Here is a 20,844-nt window from a genome sequence, read left to right as displayed (position 1 = left end):
TAAATCACCGCTCCAAGACAAGGAGACCTGGCCTCTGAAAAGAACTTTACTTTTGTCCTAAAGCTAAATTATTTCTGTATCAAAACAATTATATAAATTTAATACATTTTACTCGAGCAAAAAGTGAATTTATTCAGTGCATAAATCCTGATATTTATTAAATAATTAAACAATTAAAAATGGCTGTGTGTTAAAAGTAAAGAAACAACAGTTTATTGTGAAAACTGAATTTTTTATATTACATTTTTAAATTTGAACTTCAAAATGCAATGCGCTTCACTCAAAAAATGTTAGAATAAAAAAAAGGTGAAATTTCAATGTGTTCAATATTTACTACAAGAGATTCTGAACTGTTTCTAGGTCACTACTTAACTTGAAGCAAATTTGTGCTATGGATCACCTGAACTCTATATTAATTCTTATCTCTTCCACTGAAGCACCTGTTCAGACGACACTGATGGATTTGTTCTGACGTGGATCATACGTTTTTACACAAACTTGTGGAGTCTTGAGCTCGAGTGCACGCGGTCATTAAAGAAAAACCAGGACGTAGCAACTACTAAAGAACTCTGAAATGCATGCAAATGTTTCTATTTCGGCTAGATCACGTCTCTTTATTTAAACAAAAGTGAAGAGAATGGAAATGCTGAGCATTCATTCTTAACCTTCATCTTATTTAGACATAAAAAAGTCTAGAAAGAGTTCAAATGATTTTCTCCATGTATATATGTGTGGATAAACAGTATTGTTATATGCAGCATAAGATGCAGCTGCAGTATATGATTGTTTATATATATATATGGATAAATATGAATGAACGCTGCATGTACCCTTCAGGGTGGATTTTGCTGGTAATCATCAACATTAATAGAATATAGTGATACCTGTCCCGTATTGAGGGTTAGGATGGATGAAATTGCAGTTAAGAACTTTAATAAAGATTATAATATCCAGAGAGCAATGCAAAAGATAAACAAAGACCAGCAGTGGTCAGGTGATCAGGCAAACAGGCTAGAACGGGTAAGGCAGAAATCAACACCCAATGTAAAGCAGACTCAAAACTTATTTATAATAGCACTTTTTTGAAACAAAGGCTATAAAATGCTGCATAATATTATATATATATATATATACAAAATGAGGTTTTTTGTAGAAGTAAATGTCAGTGGACCACAAAAGATCAGGTAAACAGGCTAGAGCAGATAAGGCAGACTCAAAATGAGAATAAACAAAACAATGGAAGGGCTTGATAAAATACAGAGATTATATGAATGAACAGTCTCAGAACAGTTGTGTTTTGTGATTGTCAGTGTGATCAGGAACAGGTGTGTGTTATTAGTTCTCAGGAGAAGGTACTGTGTGTGTTCCATTGGGAGTTGTAGTCGTTGGCCATGTTTGTAGTTCATGGTGCATTATGGGAAATTGAGCTGCTAGTTTGCTTTGACATGACAATACCATTAATCTGTGAAACTGCTAGTTATTTATAATCCTGTAGAATTTAATATTGGTGCATCCAGAGTGTGAACTTGGACCCCTCTAAAACAGCCCACAAGTAAACTGTATCCAGAAAATCTCTAGAGATGGTCTGTATGGTATGTTTGGGTTCGTTTTGTGGTCCACTTGAACCAAGACAGGAAGAATTGATTTTTTTGAATAAATTTCACTAGCAAACATGCTCCTCTGAGGTTGCGTTCAGCTGTAAGACAAGCCCTCACATTTGCTTCTACAAAGAACTTCATATTTAACCTGGAGAAAAAGTCACCAGTCTACACAGCACAATCCAGGAAATGTTTATCATTATGAACTTGTGGCTCCACAAAGCCAGAGCTACGCACATTCAATCCTAATCCTACTTTTGTAGATCTGCATCTGGGACGAGGCCTGTTGCTGATATTTTATTGCATGATATGCACCGTAAAGCTACGCTGGTGAATATACAGCATGAATATGGCTAAGTTAAAGACGTCTGTACTTTTTACAATCCAATCGTGTAATTCAGCCTGGTGTTCCAGTACTGTATGAGCCTGCTGTATCATCACTGGAAGACTCGAGGAGGCATGTTTACAACAGCTGTGTCATTGCTTACATGATTTATTTTGGCTGGAGTGTTCCTTTAAGGTTCTTGTAGAAGTGCTTGGTGTAACTAGATGCTGTGCAGTATTTTGGTGTATAAGACTAAGCTGATCCAGCTGAAAGGTTATATGGTAGAGTTTTCTTTTAAATAGCTCAAATTCATGTTTCCTGTCTTGGCAGCAATCTGTGCTTGATATGTGTAAATTTTACACACTGATGAGCAAACGTGGCACGATGACTGCTGAAAAAACCAAAGCAAATAAGAAATCTCCTCAAACTTCAGCCAGCTAACATTATTTACAGCAAAATGCTCTCTTTTAAATGAGTATAATATAATCACCGCTCCACAAAACATTTTACTGTTTCTGTACAGTTTACAAGAATTTAAATATAAAAATAAAAAGAGAAATGAATAAGAAATAATTACAAATAAGAAATAAGAAATATGAAATATATGTACAGGAATGTGCAAAAAGGGGTACAGAATGTGCAGAATGTTACGTGTAGTATCAGTACAAAGCGCAGTGTATCAGTGGATTGCAGTGTGACTGGAGAGTCTTTATGGAGTCCTAAAGGATCTGTATGGTGGACATTTCCGTGTTGAGGAGTCTGATGGCCTGAAGGAAGAAGCTCCTCCTGATCCTCTCAGCCATTCATGTCTTCAAAACTGTACAATTAATAAAATACCTGCGTGTGTGTACAAAATGAAAGGATTGATGAACTTTGGTGTTAGAAATTGATCATTTGGGTCATATCAGTGTTACCCTGCAATCTTGAATCTTTCTCTCTCTGTGGAATATCTGCTTCAGTTATTTTAAAGCAGAGACTGGGTGAAGGGGAACCCGTGACAATTACTGAGCATAAACATTAAACTATTTATTTGCACAACAACATAACATTATCTGTGTTCTGCCTCTAGCACAATCCTCCACAACCAGTTCATGATTTGCTTTGTGATTCGCTTCCACCTTGTGGTCAAAGTCTGTATTGCACACAACGCATGAACATGTTGCTGATGTTCTTCCACCAGAGACACTATTAGAAGCCCCCCCCCCCCCCTTTATTTATTTTCTTTTTTAAATTTAATGATGAAACCAGGTGCAGAATATTAACTTTAATCATGAAATATTAACAAGAGTGAGTTTAATAACTGATCTGAGTGTGTTTCCTGCTGTGGGTCTCAAAGTGTGCAGGTCCCCCACTGAGTCTAAAACTTCTACTGACCTTCTAATGACCGCAGCACAATAACATAGTAAACTAGTAAATAAAGTAAAGTAAGTAAAATTTTATTTATATAGCACTTTTTGAAACCAAAAGTTACAAAATGATTCACAGTAATAGTAATAATAATAATAATAATAATAAAGTAAAATAGAATTAAAAGTAATAGTAAACACATGAGTTGTAAGATGCTGTCGAACACCTCAGTTGAGCAGGAACATTAAATATATAACGGAAGGCTTTACAGAAGCACATTACTTTAATAATTTACCGCATACGCTGAAAAAGCACAATCACCTTTTATTTTTAGCCTAGCCCTAGACAGGGAGAGTAAACCTTGATCAGATGACCTTAATGACCTTTCACTGCTGTGCAAGAGGGCCAATGGGCCTGTGTGAAAATGTATTTGCCCCCATAGTTACTAATTCTCTGAATCTATGGAATTGCGTTCATAATGGGGTTCAGCTGGACTAGATGCAACCACGCCTGATTACTGCACACCCTGTTCAATCACATCTACACTTAAATAGAACTCTTTCAACAGCATGAAGTTGGTTAAAAGGTCTTACCCCGTAACACACTATGCCAAAAATGAAAGAAATTCTAGAAATGAGGAAGAAGGTGATGGAAATTCATCAGTCTGAGAAGGGTTACAAAGCTATACAAAGGCTCTGGGACTCCAAAGAACCACAGTGAGAGCCGTTATCTCCAACCGGAACAATTCAGCACAGTAGTGAACCTTCCCAGAAGTGGCCGACCCAGAAAGAGTGTCTTATTACACAGTTGAGGGTAAATCAAACCTGCAAATTAAATACTACATTAAATCCTAATGTCAGTGCGAAACTGTCCACATTTCCTTATGTCCAGCAGTCAGAGAGCCTGTGCTGGGATTTGGAGTCAACACTTCTGTTACTCAGCTAGTGCAGCCTTCAGATGTTGGCATGAAGCAGGTGATTGAGCAATTCACACCAACTAACCAACCCAGTTACTATTTAAAATCAGAGAGATCCAAAATACAACAAATTAGCATTCTGAACTTTCAGCAGTTGCATGTCACAGCCGATGAAAATTAGACTCCACAAACTCAGTGGCTCTTTTTCTAGAAGTTATAAAAGCAAGGCAGACTGGAAGCAGTCACATGCAAACCTCATCACCTGCTCACCTGCTCAGATGAACAAGTAGGAGGATCTTTACCTGTCATGGTGGTCATGATGATTGTTCTAATAGGATTTTCAGTGCATGTGTCTACATGAAAGTATATTTTTACTAATGAAATAAATCTGGTGTTTGGATCTGTAGCACCTCCAGTTTTGTTTGTGTTACTGATTGTTCTACTGCCGACTTCTGGTCAATGTAAGTATTGCAGTTAATATTAATTGTAGAATTATATTTTATAGAACACCTTTCTGAATTCTGACTACAAAATAGTTACAAGAGGTTTATATTTAAAATTGTTTATTGATGATATTAATGTATATTATTAATGCCTTTAGATACAGAAAATAGAAACAATACAAGAAATGAGTATATTTATAACTGTAGATGTGGAAGAAATAAATGACAGTAATAGTGGCAAGTGCATTATATATGACTGTTCAGAGTACACACAGTGTATTTACAGCTTCTGTTACATTCACTATATTCTATATAAGAATTCTTCTTTACTACAACACACTGATGCATTAAACCCAGTATTGAACATACCCTCTCTGACTTTCTCCTCATCACTGTGTTCAGTGGCCTCTTGCAGCAAAAGCTGAACATGTTCAATATTAAAAAGTTGCAGTGAAATCTGACTTTAAAATTTCGGCTGCAAAGTCAAAGTGGGCGTGTTCCAATCAGAGCAATTAAATACGTTTATTCCTCTACTTCTGGCTAATCTTGTCCTCTGACACTGCCTACTGATTAAAGCTTAAATGTTGTAGGTTAAATAAAATTTCAGTCAGTTTGGAATCTGCTCGACTTGAAGGTGAGAGTTTAGACGTTACAGATCATCCTTTTTCTTGTGGAAGATGTTTCCATCTGGCTGCACCTTCCAGGTCACTGTGGTGTTCTCCAACATGCCTTTTTCCTCCAGTTTCTGTTTGATCTGAGGATCAGAATCAGGATTTAATTACTCAAGCCAAAAAGAAAAGGAATACGTGTCACCGGGAAGACAAGAAATAATAAAAGGAGTAAAATTCTTGAGAATGAAAGAAATTTGAGAGTAAGAAATGCTAATATGGGTTTCTCCAAATTTCACAGACATCATGTGACTCACCTGATCTAAAATGGACGACTGCACAGCAGGATCAAACACACTCCCATCAGACTTCACCTGCAGTCTGATTATCTGACCCCTCGCCGGGTAAACTGTGGAACACACACACACACACACACACACACACACACACACACACACACACACACACACACACGCTTTAATTTCTCCATAATGTAAAGTTTTCCCTCTTCAGGACACTGCACCGTCTGAATGAATATTATGATATATGGCTTAACGAGTTCAATCTTAAATGAACATTAATTGCACAGACACTCCTTTATGTGTTAGATTTGATTACGTTATCATTTTGTTTATGGTATATTTATATTTTTATACAGTAAAATTTCACAGTCATATTTCTAAATGACTTTTTGCACCAAATGAAAACAAATTGTGTTTAATTTGAACTTCATCTGCTTTCGTCTTCTTGTGCCGTCATTTGCTCGTGAACTGTGAGCTACTTTCTGCTGCATTCAAATATTTTAATGAGCTCTCATCAACCATCCCTTTACTTTATTATCTCAAGGGAAGTTTGCTCGATATAGCGGTAAATTTCTGAGAGACAGTTTACCCAGAAGGCACGGAATACCAACAAATTGTAGATGAAGGTGTTTATAAGCATAAAAAGGAGCATTTGTTATTATTATTATTATTATTATTATTATTATTATTATTATTATATCATAGCATTTTATTTTCAGTTCCTTCTTTTGGCATCTAAAGATTTTCAAAAATGTGATCCCCCCCCCCCAAACAAGATACAGAAAATTTGACGTAAAGACAAAACTTAAATAAATAATTAATTTTTTACTTGATATTAGAAGCAATAGCAGAGAAAACAAAAGACTCACTGGTGTGACAGAAGAAATAGTGCACGTGGATGCATGGTACATCGTAGAACAGTCCATTATAAACCCCTGCACAGTTCTCGTAACCCTCAGCATTATCAGGTTGTCCAGGAGCCCATGGGATGTTTGAAGCGTTGGTCCCGTCTGTCCACTTCCAAGTGTCTCTGTAAAGCCCAATCCAGGAATCACCCTGGATACTACTCACCTGCACTAACATGTTATTGTCTGAGCTGTTCAGAGAGCTGGCCAAGTCTGTGTGATGTGTTCGGCAGTAAGTTTGAGCTTGAGACCAGGTCAACAGAGGACTACTGATGCCGATGAACCTGGCAGCACCACTGAAATTAGCTGTGAAAAATAAATAAACAAAAGTCACGTCTCTGTCTCACAGACAATATGATAGCAAGATACAACCCAAAATGTGAAAAACCAGCCATCAAACCAAGACTAGGCAAATTAACATCAGGATATTGACTCACCATTGTAGCATATGAAGGGCATTAGTCTTCTACATTGGTCATCCCACCATTCACCAATTACAGATATTAGACCACATGCTTCTTTTCCAAAATAATTATCAGGCTGTCCAGGGTGCCAATTGGTATAAGGGACCTTCTTCAGTGAGAGATCGTTTAAGGACCAGCGCCAGCTATTGACATCATTGTACAATCCGACCCAGGCAAATGTTGTCAGACCTTTGCTTGCTGCTTCTTTCTCAAATCGTAGCCAATCAGTATCACTTAGGATGGTTGCCAGGTCAGTGTACATCACCCTGCAGTAACTCTGTGCATCACGCCAGGTCACCATTGTCATCATCAGGTTATAATTGTGAGGGACGGTTCTCAGGACGGATACAGTGACTGGGACCAGACCTGCTGGTGATGATATATTTTATGAAACACACAGTAAACCTTAACTGGTGAATATCTGAATATAGATAATCCTAATGGCTAAATTAAAGAATTAGCAATGTATAATTAACAATTCCATCCTGCAGTTCAGTTCAGTGACAATAAGTAAGTCAGTGATTTAGTTGGGCCTTGTTTTCTTTCCTCGCTTGTAAGCTCCTTCCTCTGAGGGTCTGAGGAAAAGATACCAGAATAGGAAACATGTACAGGAGGAATTGAGGAAATACATGATTGCCAAATCAGACCTCGCTTACTGACGTGACTTTAGTTATTGATGACTTGTTGCACACGGCATATAAAATAAATCTGCATGCAGAGAACTGAATAAATGTAGATGAAAATGTTATTGTGTGGGAAAAACTTAAAACTAAACACGGGGCAAACAATAACCAAAATCTCACATATAGCAAAGTCTCACTATATCAAGATTTGAACTGGTTGAGGCGGCCAAATATAGATCAGATTCCGATCAGAGAATCAGGAGTGGAGAAGAGATTCTTGATAATGAAACATTTATTTACAGTCTTAAATATACATCCGAGGTACGCAGCTGTGATATTGTATGTGGAACGTACTGCATGAACGCATTACACCGAACATAACCAGCAGCATGTAAGAATTAGCAGTCATCTGTGCATCGCTAATAACGGAACGTGCAGGAAGCGATAATTTAACATTAGTTCCTAGGACAAGCTTTCTGACTTCACTAATCACAAAAACACAAACACGAACTCAAACCTAATTCACGACAAACAAAGAGGGAACACAGGGAACTTAAATAAGGAGTCTAATAAGAAATATAACACCGGTGTAACTGATCATAACAGGAAATGGGGGAAACAGAAGTAGTTCGACACAGTGAGTGTGTGCCCTCTAGTGGTCCAGGGAGGAACTGCCTCTGGTGGGATTCATCTCATCTACCAGCCTCTTCACCAAATCAGTTTTATAATTTATTTTACAAAGTTTATCAATTAAATGTTATATCTTTAATTTCATTCATTCATATATATATATATATATATATATATATATATATATATATATATATATATATATATATATATATATACACACACACACACACACACCCACACACACTTATCTATAATTTCTCATGAAATATAAATAAAATAAAAGAATTATAGTAGTTTATGACAAATTGGTAAGAGTAAACAAACAAAAAATTATGGGTAAAATAAATAAATAGCTAAACTTGTGCTGAAGTCAGTAAAATAGAGAAAGTTAGAAACTGAAAAATAAAAAGAGACAGCAAATGATAAAGGCAGAGTAATATAAAGCTATTGTTTATTTACAGTTTAGTAAAATCAGATATAAATAGGGTTAGAGGTAAGTGCAATATTAATGTGTGTAATATTAATGAGTGGTTTATAAAAATGCTCTCACCAGTGAGAAACAGGAGAAACAGATTCAGCTTCATGATGGACGGACAGCTGAGGAGTCAGAAAAAAAATCACAATCTGAAGGACAAAATAAAAGTCTGTAAGTATCAAATACAAAGTGATTTATTTGTGCAACTTTGTAAATGATTCTCTAATCAAGCTTTCCATCATGATCATGATCAGGTGTCAGGTTAGAGCCGATAAGCTTGCGGGACTACAGCATCCATCAGCACTGCTCATGTTCACGTCACTCACCAAGTCACATGATCACAAACACCTGGAGCAGGTTTATGCACAATGCAGCAATAGTATTTAACTCACATCTGTATAGCGCTCGGTCTAGTGTCTGTTGTAAGTAAGGTCGTTGTGGTTGATTTTCTGATCCATGCCATGTTCATGTTTATTCCATGTCTTGTCTTGTTTGTGTTTATGTTACTGTACATAGTCCTAGTGTTTGTTCACATGAGTTTCACTCTAAATAAAATACTCTGCACTCGTTTCCTTCTCCAAACCACCATGACTTAATGAAATAAGAATTAAGAGCCTCGTCATAGTTCTGGACAGGAGGAGACCGTCTGATGGACACGGAAAGAGACCGACCACAGTCTGTCACGTGATGTAAATGATCATACCAGAATAAATGAACGCTGGAGTTTATTCTCTGATACGGGGAAGATTACTGGCGCTTTGTTAATAAGAAACACAACAATGTTTACATTTACTTACCAATAAAATAAAATCATTCAGTAAGTTTATCAGTGCACGCCAAGGGATTTATTTTATGTTCTGAATATAAAAGTCTGATTGTATTTCTCCACATCTCCTAAAATGAGTAGGCTATATTTCTGGATTTAATTACATTAGACTGGAATTATTATTATTATTATTATTAGTATTATTCATTTGATGCGATATAAACCATTATGCTTCATCACTGTGGTAATGATTTATCATGTCGTGACAGATGGAAGACTAGAGAGCTGATATAGATAAAGATATGCTGCAGATAGCTGGGCTGAAAACTGGAGAAGTTTGATAAAAGGTTCTAATTATATCAAATTATATTTATTTCTCAAGTTTATGCTTTTGTTCTTTTTATTTTTAAACGGATTCACAATCATGACGTACTAAAAATGTTGCCCGTTTAAGTATCTTCAATGTAGTTAACTACTTTTTGTCAGTAACTTGTAGAGGAGAGAACTACTTTTATAAAAGTTCAGCTTGACTTTAGCTTAACTTCATCAGACTATAAAAGCTACAATTTCCAGGTGATTTCCCCAACACTGAGAGACACACTGATTTCCAAAGATTGTGTCTTTATTAGTTTTGTACAGTATTACTTCAATTAAACCTTTAAACATTTAAGATATAAGATTTATTTAATATTAATGCAATATATTAATGTCTTGCTTACCTTACTCAACATGCTACAATATTTCTTTATTAATTAATCATTAAATTTGAAGAAATCTGCTACTTTTTACTCGCTGATAATTGGTTTATTAACAAACATTAAATCCACGTGTTAAATGTTTATCCTTATTGTTAGAATTAACTGAAATTTAAGTGTTGAGCATTAAAACATACCTGTAATATGAAACTCTGAAGGCTGGTGTTTCTTCAGTAGCTCCGTTTTAGATCTTCACTGCTTGTACACAACTCTCTACAAATCTGCTTACTTCACCTGTCCTCTTCTTAATATGGAGAAATTACAACATGGGTGACGCAGACTGATTTCCATTTGACTTTAACTTTACCTTAGACTCAAGACTGCTTATTTAAACAAAACCAAACACTGACCCATCCTCCTCAAATTTCAGCACAGAAAGGAGGTGAAGGAGTTCATCAGGTTGCCTTTAGTGAGGAACAGCCATGTGTCAATAATCAGATCCAACATTCAGCATACCCGATATTATCATGGCTGCTTTATAAAATCATCACTGCCTCTTCTTGAACTACAGAATATTATAATCATAAAGGAAGATCTACATGATGTATTAAAGACCAGAAACAGGTCAGGACTAAATTCTTACACACCTTACAATGTAAAAGAAGTGCATTATGACTATTTGAATACTATTTGAATCAAACCCGAGACCCTGGAGGTGTGAGGCGAAAGTGCTAACCACTAAGCCACCGTGCGCCCCTATTTGGATACATTTTCTTGGCAAATAAAAAGTAGCTCTGTTCTCCAGTGTTGGATTAACACGTAAAACAAGCCTTCGCATTGGACTCTACAACTACAATAACATCAGAGTCCTGTTTTACCTAGGAAAAGAAGTGTCACCTGACACCAGCCTTCAGTGTCACAGGTCTAAATGTCACAGAAAGAGTGTCTTATTACACAGTTGAGGGTAAATCAAACCTGCAAATTAAATACTACATTAAATCCTAATGTCAGTGCGAAACTGTCCACATTTCCTTATGTCCAGCAGTCAGAGAGCCTGTGCTGGGATTTGGAGTCAGCACTTCTATTACTCAGCTAGTGCAGCCTTCAGATGTTGGCATGAAGCAGGTGATTGAGCGATTCACACCAACTAACCAACCCAGTTACTATTTAAAATCAGAGAGATCCAAAATACAACAAATTAACATTCTGAACTTTCAGCAGTTGCATGTCACAGCCGATGAAAATTAGACTCCACAAACTCAGTGGCTCTTTTTCTAGAAGTTATAAAAGCAAGGCAGACTGGAAGTAGTCACATGCAAACCTCATCACCTGCTCACCTGCTCAGATGAACAAGTAGGAGGATCTTTACCTGTCATGGTGGTCATGATGATTGTTCTAATAGGATTTTCAGTGCATGTGTCTACATGAAAGTATATTTTTACTAATGAAATAAATCTGGTGTTTGGATCTGTAGCACCTCCAGTTTTGTTTGTGTTACTGATTGTTCTACTGCCGACTTCTGGTCAGTGTAAGTATTGCAGTTAATATTAATTGTGGAATTGCACACTATAGGACGCTTATTTCTACAATGGCTACAGAATAGTTACTAAAGGTTTATATTCCTGTCACGTGAAGGAGGCGCGGACAGAAGCATGTGCAGGTTAGGTAGTTTAACCCAAAAACAACAAGTCCAAAGTTTAATGCAAAAATCCACAACGTAAAACAGGCGGAGGTCAGGCGGTCAGACTCAACAAGACTCGGCAGAGAAACGAGAACAAAGTCAACACCAGGAACACAAACACGATATCACTGCTTGGTACAGACAGAGAATGTCGTGGATAAATCAACCTTTTCAGCCTAAGTCAAAAACTTCAGAGACGGAGGGGTTAGCACGTGTCAAAAAGTAAATAAACTTTATTGAAAACCAACTAAGTGTGAGAGTCTGCAGAAAGTCCAAATTATGCAATCACACACAGCCCTTTATATACCTTTCTCCACAGCGTAGTCATTGTAGGCGTGGTTTTGCCTTCCTCATTAAAAACAGACCAATCTTCTTCACCACAATTAAATATTCATGTCTATGTGTTAAATTTGTGGAGCGTGCCAAGAGAGTTGTTTTTTCTCAAAACGATTTCATGAGGTCCGGTTTGTTTGTGTTACTGATTGTTCTACTGCCGACTTCTGGTCAATGTAAGTATTGCAGTTAATATTATTTGTAGAATTACATTTTATAGAACACCTTTCTTAATTCTGACTACAAAATAGTTACAAGAGGTTTATATTCAAAATTGTTTATTGATGATATTAATTTATATTATTAATGCCTTTAGGTACAGAAATGGAAACAAAACAAGAAATGAGTATATATTTATAACTAGATTTGGAAGAAGAAAATTAAAGTAAAAGTGTCAAGTGCATTATATATGACTGTCCAAAGTACACACCGTGTATTTACAGGTTCTGTTACAATCTTCTATATAAGAATTATTCTTTACTATGACACACTGATGCATTAAAGGGGTCATTTGATGCTGTTGAATGTTTTCCTTTTTATTTAGTGTGTAATCTATCTTTGTGTGCATGTATAAGATCTGCAACGTTACAAAGCTCATCATCACAAAGGGATTTATTCTGTCTAACAGAGAGCACTGCTCCAGACCCGCCTAAAACGCCTTGATTGAAGTCCAGATATTACTTCCGCAAACATCTGCGTCACTGTTTGAAATATTAGCATAATCCCGCTCAAAGGCAGGCACGAAGAAAGAAGGCGAGACTTCAGTGAATTGTTTGGCGTCATGCCGTGGAGACGCTGTGTGTTTCGATACCCCTTTGTCTGGCCTTATGAAAACAGACAAAATTAGGAATCGGTGGTTATAATTGATTTAGAACGCTGTTCCTGAGCAGTACAACCCAAACGTTTGCTTGTGTGCAGCGCATTTTACGGAGGACGGCCTCCTGAACCTGGGAGAGTACAACGCAGGCTGTTCACGAAGGCTACTCCTGAAAAAATTTTCACTTTGCTCGCACAATCTTGCGCTTCTGAATCAGAACCTGGAAGTGTGAGATTATTTTCTGAAGAATCTGCTATTGACTGTTCAAACGTGGAGATTTGTGTTGTGGCCCAGGGCTCAGCTGGAGACCTCTGCTAATGTGCTAGCTAAAGTTTTGATATTCAGCTGTGGGGAATTTTACTTATAAAATTCACCTCCAGGGCGCAGCGCTGCATGTGCGACTCGTGACACAGGCTCTGTGTGTGTGTGTGTGTGTGTGTGTGTGTTGTCGCATTTAAGTCTTTAATTAAAGAGTTTTAGGTTACATTTTGTAGAAAGTGTATTTAGCTTTTCTTATTTAGAAACTCGATGGCTAACTTTTGGACAACTCTGTGACTTCTGGTGGTTATTTCACACCCAATCGTGGCTGTCTGCAAACCGCTGACTGGAACATGTATTAACCACCGAAAAACCTGGTTTATTCACAGAGGCTACTGCTGGACTTGTGCCCACTTGCTTTAATCACCAAGCACAGACTCAACACTCTTAAAAAATGTCCCAAAGAGCCTATCGGTCGACCTAAACCTCAAACAGACTAAAGGGAAAGGGAGGAAAAGCGGCTCAAGAGGAGAAGTACTCAAAAGGCTACAGAGAAGAGGTAGCGGATTGCCGTTACTTGATATAAACTTATCAAACATTAGAGCTTTGGAGTAACCGGAACCTACTCAGAGTGTTTCAGGCAGGCCGGGAATAGAAGTACTGCAATAATGTATAGCATGTGAAAAATAATGTGTTTTTTAAGCATAAAAGCATGTTAACCTATTCTATTACACCCAACAAACAAAATAATTCACTTTTAACAATGTTTAATCATCATATAACCCCTTTACACCCAGTATTGAACATACCCTCTCTGACTTTCTCCTCATCACTGTGTCCAGTGGCCTCTTGCAGCAAAAGCTGAACAGTTACATTTATTCATTTAGCAGACGCTTTTATGAGGAAAATATTTCCTCATTAATATTAAAATAACATCTTAAATATTAAATATTTGCCATAACATTGAAAACTGACTGTCAAAGTGGGCGTGTTCCAATCAGAGCAATTAAATACGTTTATTCCTCTACTTCTGGCTAATCTTGTCCTCTGACACTGCCTACTGATTAAAGCTTAAATGTTGTAGGTTAAATAAAATTTCAGTCAGTTTGGAATCTGCTCGACTTGAAGGTGAGCGTTTAGACGTTACAGATCATCCTTTTTCTTGTGGAAGATGTTTCCATCTGGCTGCACCTTCCAGGTCACTGTGGTGTTCTCCAACATGCCTTTTTCCTCCAGTTTCTGTTTGATCTGAGGATCAGAATCAGGATTTAATTACTCAAGCCAAAAAGAAAAGGAATACGTGTCACCGAGAAGACAAGAAATAATAAAAGGAGCAAAATTCATGAGAATGAAAGAAATTTGAGAGTAAGAAATGCTAATATGGGTTTCTCCAAATTTCACAGACATCATGTGACTCACCTGATCTAAAATGGACGACTGCACAGCAGGATCAAACACACTCCCATCAGACTTCACCTGCAGTCTCATTATCTGACTCCTCGCTGGGTAAACTGTGGAACACACACACACACACACACACACACACACACACACACACACACACACACGCTTTAATTTGTCCATAATGTAAAGTTTTTCCTCTTCAGGACACTGCACCGTCTGAATGAATATTATGATATATGGCTTAACGAGTTCAATCTTAAATGAACATTAATTGCACAGACACTCCTTTATGTGTTAGATTTGATTACGTTATCATTTTGTTTATGGTATATTTATATTTTTATACAGTAAAATTTCACAATCATATTTCTAAATGACTTTTTGCACCAAATGAAAACAAATTGTGTTTAATTTGAACTTCGTCTCCTTTCGTCTTCTTGTGCCGTCATTTGCTCGTGAACTGTGAGCTACTTTCTGCTGCATTCAAATATTTTAATGAGCTCTCATCAACCATCCCTTTACTTTATTATCTCAAGGGAAGTTTGCTCGATATAGCGGTAAATTTCTGAGAGACAGTTTACCCAGAAGGCACTGAACACCAACAAATTGTAGATGAAGGTATTTATAAGCACAAAAAGGAGCATTTATTATTATTATTATTATTTTTTTTTATTGTTGTTGTTGTTGTTGTCGTTGTTATTATTATTATTATTATTATTATTATTATTATTATTATTATTATTAATAATAATAATAATAATAATAATAATAATAATATGTCATGGCATTTTATTTTCACTTAATTCTTTTGGCATCTAAAGATTTTCAAAAATGTGTTTTATTTTCAAACAAGATACAGAAAATGATGTAAAGACAAAACTTAATACATTTTTGATGTGATATTAGAATCAATAGAAAAGAAAACAAAAGACTCACTGGTGTGACAGAAGAAAGAGTACAGGTAGGCGCATTGTACATCGTGAAACAGTCCGTTATTAACCACTGCACAGTTCTCACGGCCCCCATAATTGTCAGGTTGTCCAGGAGCCCATGGGATGTTTGAAGCGTTGGTCCCGTCTGACCACTTCCAAGCGTTTCTGTAAAGCCCAATCCAGGAATCACCCTGTCTATCCCTCACCTGCCATAATATGTCGCTGTCAGAACTGTTCAGAGAGCTGGCCAAGTCTGTGTGATGTGTTCGGCAGTAAGTTTGAGCTTGAGGCCAGGTCATATAAGGACTTCTGATGCCGATGAACCTGGCAGCACCACTGAAATTAGCTGTGAAAAAATAAATAAACAAAAGTCACATCTCTGTCTCACAGACAATATGATACCAAGATACAACCCAAAATGTGAAAAACCAGCCATCAAACCAAGACTAGGCAAATTAACATCAGGATATTGACTCACCATTGTAGCATATGAAGGGCAGTAGTCTTGTACATTGGTCATCCCACCATTTACCATATGAAACTGCTAAACCACATGTTTGTTTTCCACCGTAATTATCAGGCTGTCCAGGGTACCAATAGGTATAACTGACATTCAGTGGGAGATCGTTTAAGGACCAGCGCCAGCTATTGAGATCACTGTACAATCCGACCCAGGCAGATGTTGCCAGACCTTTGCTTGCTCTTTCTTTCTCAAATCGTAGCCAATCAGTATCACTCAGGATGGTTGCCAGGTCAGTGTACATCACTCTGCAGTAATTCTGTGCAACAGGCCAGGTCACCAGTGTCATCATCAGGTTATAATTGTGAGGGACGGTTCTCAGGACGGATACAGTGACTGGGACCAGACCTGCTGGTGATATTATATTTTATGAAACACACAGTGAACTTTAACTGGTGAATATCTGAATATAGATAATCCTAATGGCTAAATTAAAGAATTAGCAATGTATAATTAACAATTCAATCCTGCAATTCGGTGCACATTAATGAGTGGTTTATAAAAATGCTCTCACCAGTGAGAAACAGGAGAAACAGATTCAGCTTCATGATGGACGGACAGCTGAGGAGTCAGAAAAACAATCACAATCTGAAGGACAAAATAAAAGTCTGTAAGTATCAAACACAAAGTGATTTATTTCTGCAACTTTGTAAATGATTCTCTAATCAAGCTTTCCATCATGATCATGATCAGGTGTCAGGTTAGAGCCGATAAGCTTGCGGGACTACAGCATCCATCAGCACTGCTCATGTTCACGTCACTCACCAAGTCACATGATCACAAACACCTGGAGCAGGTTTATGCACAATGCAGCACTAGTATGTAACTTGGAGCGGGGTGTGGGGGTGTGGATGTATTTACCCAGAATGCTGTAGTGTTATGTATAGGTCTATGGCACGTCTGATCATGCATTAATTGATCGCCTGCGCTACACTATACATCAGACAGTGGGAACGGACAGCTTTCAGACACGACATTCTTCTCTTCTTTATAGTTCTTCTCAGGCAGTTTCTATCGCGATATTGTTATTAAAATTGTCCAGAGCGTATTATTGTAACACGAGACTGGATATTAATGCGCGAGCGCGAACCTCTTCCCAGGCGGAGTTCCTTCACTTTCGCACAAAACTCGGGGCGCTTTCGACATTCTCTCTGCTCTCGCACAGATACTGCGAGTGCACGCGCACACTCGGTCCTGTTGACTCAATCTCTACTTCCTCTAGAATGATCCAATCTCCTGTATTTAATGTTGTTAGAAGTTATCGACCAAACACAAGAAGACATCCCAGATGAAATTAATTGTAAATAAATTAAGGATTCATTAAAAGCTAGTTATTATTAATCATCAGTAATTATTTTTTAGGTGTTTATAATACATTTTAATGCATTGTCATATTAAGGGGGGTTGCCAATGATGTCAGATACGTAAATAGAGATAAGATAAATAAAATGCTATGGACAGTATTGTCTGTACCGATAAGCTGGTCTCAACTGCAGTTCTCGTTGTAAAATGGTTAAAGTAAGATACGTTTTTATTACTTTACTTTTATTACTTTAAATACTGTTACCTTTATATACAGAGTAGTTCATCTACAGCGACGCATCTCTTAATCTCATGTTTGTAGCGTTGCTGTCATTTTACTAGAATCACTTATCTAAAAAAAAAAAAAAAAAAGACAACTTTAAACTTTTCTTCTGATATAGTGGAGTAGAAATCTAAATACTCTGGAAGAGGTATATGAAGGGCACTCTGTTTAATCGGATTACACTTTCATAATGATCAAGCGCACTCCACTCTCACATCGTCCAGAACAACATGTGGCTGTTAACGCGCAGTCACAGTTAATGCAGGTCTGATGTAGCCGAAACGTAATGCATGATCAGATGTGTCATAGGCCTATACATAACACTACAGCACTCTGGGTAAATACATCCACACCCCCACACCCCCCCTTCCACACCCCCTCCATCCCCCGGCGGTACCGGTACGGTCCAATCCGAGCGCAAAACATAGAAAATCAGAATAATGAGTTATTTTTTTTTATGTTTGTTAAAAAAAATCAGACTCGGATGCAACAACCCAAACTTGTAGAATCGAAAATTAAACTCAGAGACAATTATCTGTTTGTGGATTATTCCAAAGAAATGGAAAATGAGAGTTTGAAGCGAATTGAACAAAGAACTGCAAAGAGTTACACGGAAAGAGACCGACCACAGTCTGTCACGTGATGTAAATGATAATTCCAGAATAAATGAACGCTGGAGTTTATTCTCTGATACAGGGAAGATTACTGGCGCTTTGCTAATAAGAAACACAACAATGTTTACATTTACTTACCAATAAAATAAAATCATTCAGTAAGTTTATCAGTGCACGCCAAGGGATTTATTTTATGTTCTGAATATAAAAGTCTGATTGTATTTCTCCACATCTCCTAAAATGAGTAGGCTATATTTCTGGATTTAATTACATTAGACTGGAATTATTATTAGTATTATTCATTTGATGCGATATAAACCATTATGCTTCATCACTGTGGTAATGATTTATCATGTCATGACAGATGGAAGACTAGAGAGCTGATATAGATAAAGATATGCTGCAGATAGCTGGGCTGAAAACCGGAGAAGTTTGATAAAAGGTTCTAATTATATCAAATTATATTTATTTCTCAAGTTTATGCTTTTGTTCTTTTTATTTTTAAACGGATTCACAATCATGACGTACTAAAAATGTTGCCCGTTTAAGTATCTTCAATGTAGTTAACTGCTTTTTGTCAGTAACTTGTAGAGGAGAGAACTACTTTTATAAAAGTTCAGCTTGACTTTAGCTTAACTTCATCAGACTATAAAAGCTACAATTTCCAGGTGATTTCCCCAACACTGATAGAGACACACTGATTTCCAAAGATTGTGGGCTTTATTAGTTTTGTACAGTATTACTTCAATTAAACCTTTAAACATTTTTAAGATATTAGATTTATTTAATATTAATGCAATATATTAATGTCTTGCTTACCTTACTCAACATGCTACAATATTTCTTCATTAATTAATCATTAAATTTGAAGAAATCTGCTACTTTTTACTCGCTGATAATTGGTTTATTAACAAATTTTAAATCCACGTGTTAAATGTTTATCCTTATTGTTAGAATTAACTGAAATTTAAGTGTTGAGCATTAAAACATACCTGTAATATGAAACTCTGAAGGCTGGTGTTTCTTCAGTAGCTCCGTTTTAGATCTTCACTGCTTGTACACAACTCTCTACAAATCTGCTTACTTCACCTGTCCTCTTCTTAGTATGGAGAAATTACAACATGGGTGACGCAGACTGATTTCCATTTTACTTTAACTTTACCTTAGACTCCAGACTGCTTATTTAAACAAAACCAAACACTGACCCATCCTCCTCAAATTTCAGCACAGAAAGGAGGTGAAGGAGTTCATCAGGTTGCCTTTAGTGAGGAACAGCCATGTGTCAATAATCAGATCCAACATTCAGCATACACGATATTATCATGGCTGCTTTATAAAATCATCACTGCCTCTTCTTCTACTACAGAGTATTATAATCATAAAGGAAGGTCTACATGATGTATTTAAGGTATATAAGGTATTAATGTATATAAGGACAGCAACAGGTCAGGACTAAATTCTTACACACCTTACAATGTAAAAGAAGCGCATTGTGACTATTTGAATACATCCATCCATCTTCTACCACTTACTCCTTCTTCAGGGTCATGGGGAACCTGGAGGCTATCCCAGGGAACATGGAGCACAAAGCAGGGTACACCCTCGACAGGGTGCCAATCCATCACAGGACACAATCACATACACACTCACTCATCCATTCATACACTACGGACACTTTGGACATGCCAATCAGCCTACCATGCATGTGGGGAACCTCACAGCACAGGGAGAACATGCAAACTCCACACACACATGGCCCATGTGGGAATCAAACCCCAGACCCTGGAGGTGTGAGGGGAACATGCTAACCCCTAAGCCACCGTACAACCCTATTTGGATACATTTTCTTGGCAAATAAAAAGTAGCTCTGTTCTCCAGTGTTGGATGAACACATAAAACAAGCCTTCACATTGGACTCTACAACTATAATAACATAAGAGTCCTGTTTTACCTAGGAAAAGAAGTGTCACCTGACACCAGCCTTCAGTGTCACAGATCTAAATGTCACAGAAAGAGTGTCTTATTACACAGTTGAGGGTAAATCAAACCTGCAAATTAAATACTACATTAAATCCTAATGTCAGTGTGAAACTGTCCACATTTCCTTATGTCCAGCAGTCAGAGAGCCAGTGCTGGGATTTGGAGTAAACACTTCTGTTACTCAGCTAGTGCAGCCTTCAGATGTTGGCATGAAGCAGGTGATTGAGCGATTCACACCAACTAACCAACCCAGTTACTATTTAAAATCAGAGAGATCCAAAATACAACAAATTAACATTCTGAACTTTCAGCAGTTGCATGTCACAGACGATGAAAATTAGACTCCACAAACTCAGTGGCTCTTTTTCTAGAAGTTATAAAAGCAAGGCAGACTGGAAGCAGTCACATGCAAACCTCATCACCTGCTCACCAAACAGACGAACAAGTAGGAGGATCTTTACCTGTCATGGTGGTCATGATGATTGTTCTAATAGGATTTTCAGTGCATGTGTCTACATGAAAGTATATTTTTACTAATGAAATAAATCTGGTGTTTGGATCTGTAGCACCTGCAGTTTTGTTTGTGTTACTGATTGTTCTACTGCCGACTTCTGGTCAGT

At 37.2% G+C, this 20,844-nt stretch overlaps 2 protein-coding genes across 3 annotated transcripts; both read right to left on the bottom strand.

Moving 5' to 3' along the window:
• Positions 1-4,734: 4,734 nt before the first annotated feature.
• Positions 4,735-8,171, bottom strand: LOC128629450 (C-type mannose receptor 2). Its single transcript, XM_053677617.1, has 4 exons — positions 6,882-8,171; positions 6,409-6,750; positions 5,555-5,646; positions 4,735-5,383 (listed from the first exon to the last, which is right to left on the bottom strand). Exons 1-4 carry the CDS (start codon positions 7,216-7,218, stop codon positions 5,279-5,281), a joined length of 876 nt encoding a protein of 291 aa, XP_053533592.1. The 5' UTR covers positions 7,219-8,171; the 3' UTR covers positions 4,735-5,278.
• A 4,173-nt stretch (positions 8,172-12,344) lies between these two features.
• On the bottom strand, positions 12,345-20,641 carry LOC128629448 (macrophage mannose receptor 1). Of its 2 annotated transcripts, none has more exons than XM_053677611.1 (6): positions 19,237-20,641; positions 16,560-16,633; positions 16,004-16,396; positions 15,530-15,871; positions 14,609-14,700; positions 12,345-14,437 (listed from the first exon to the last, which is right to left on the bottom strand). In XM_053677611.1, the coding sequence occupies exons 2-6, from the start codon at positions 16,591-16,593 to the stop codon at positions 14,333-14,335; spliced, it is 966 nt and encodes a 321-aa protein (XP_053533586.1). In that variant the 5' UTR covers positions 16,594-16,633; positions 19,237-20,641; the 3' UTR covers positions 12,345-14,332. The 2 variants fall into 2 exon arrangements, with proteins under 2 accessions (XP_053533586.1, XP_053533587.1); XM_053677612.1 differs by having other exon boundaries at positions 16,004-16,393.
• Positions 20,642-20,844: the final 203 nt, after the last annotated feature.

This window comes from Ictalurus punctatus, chromosome 29 (genome assembly GCF_001660625.3).
Source record: "Ictalurus punctatus breed USDA103 chromosome 29, Coco_2.0, whole genome shotgun sequence".
Lineage (NCBI taxonomy): Eukaryota > Metazoa > Chordata > Actinopteri > Siluriformes > Ictaluridae > Ictalurus > Ictalurus punctatus.
The sequence above is the reverse complement of the archived record's forward strand: the minus strand, read 5'-3'. Positions and strand labels throughout refer to the sequence as shown.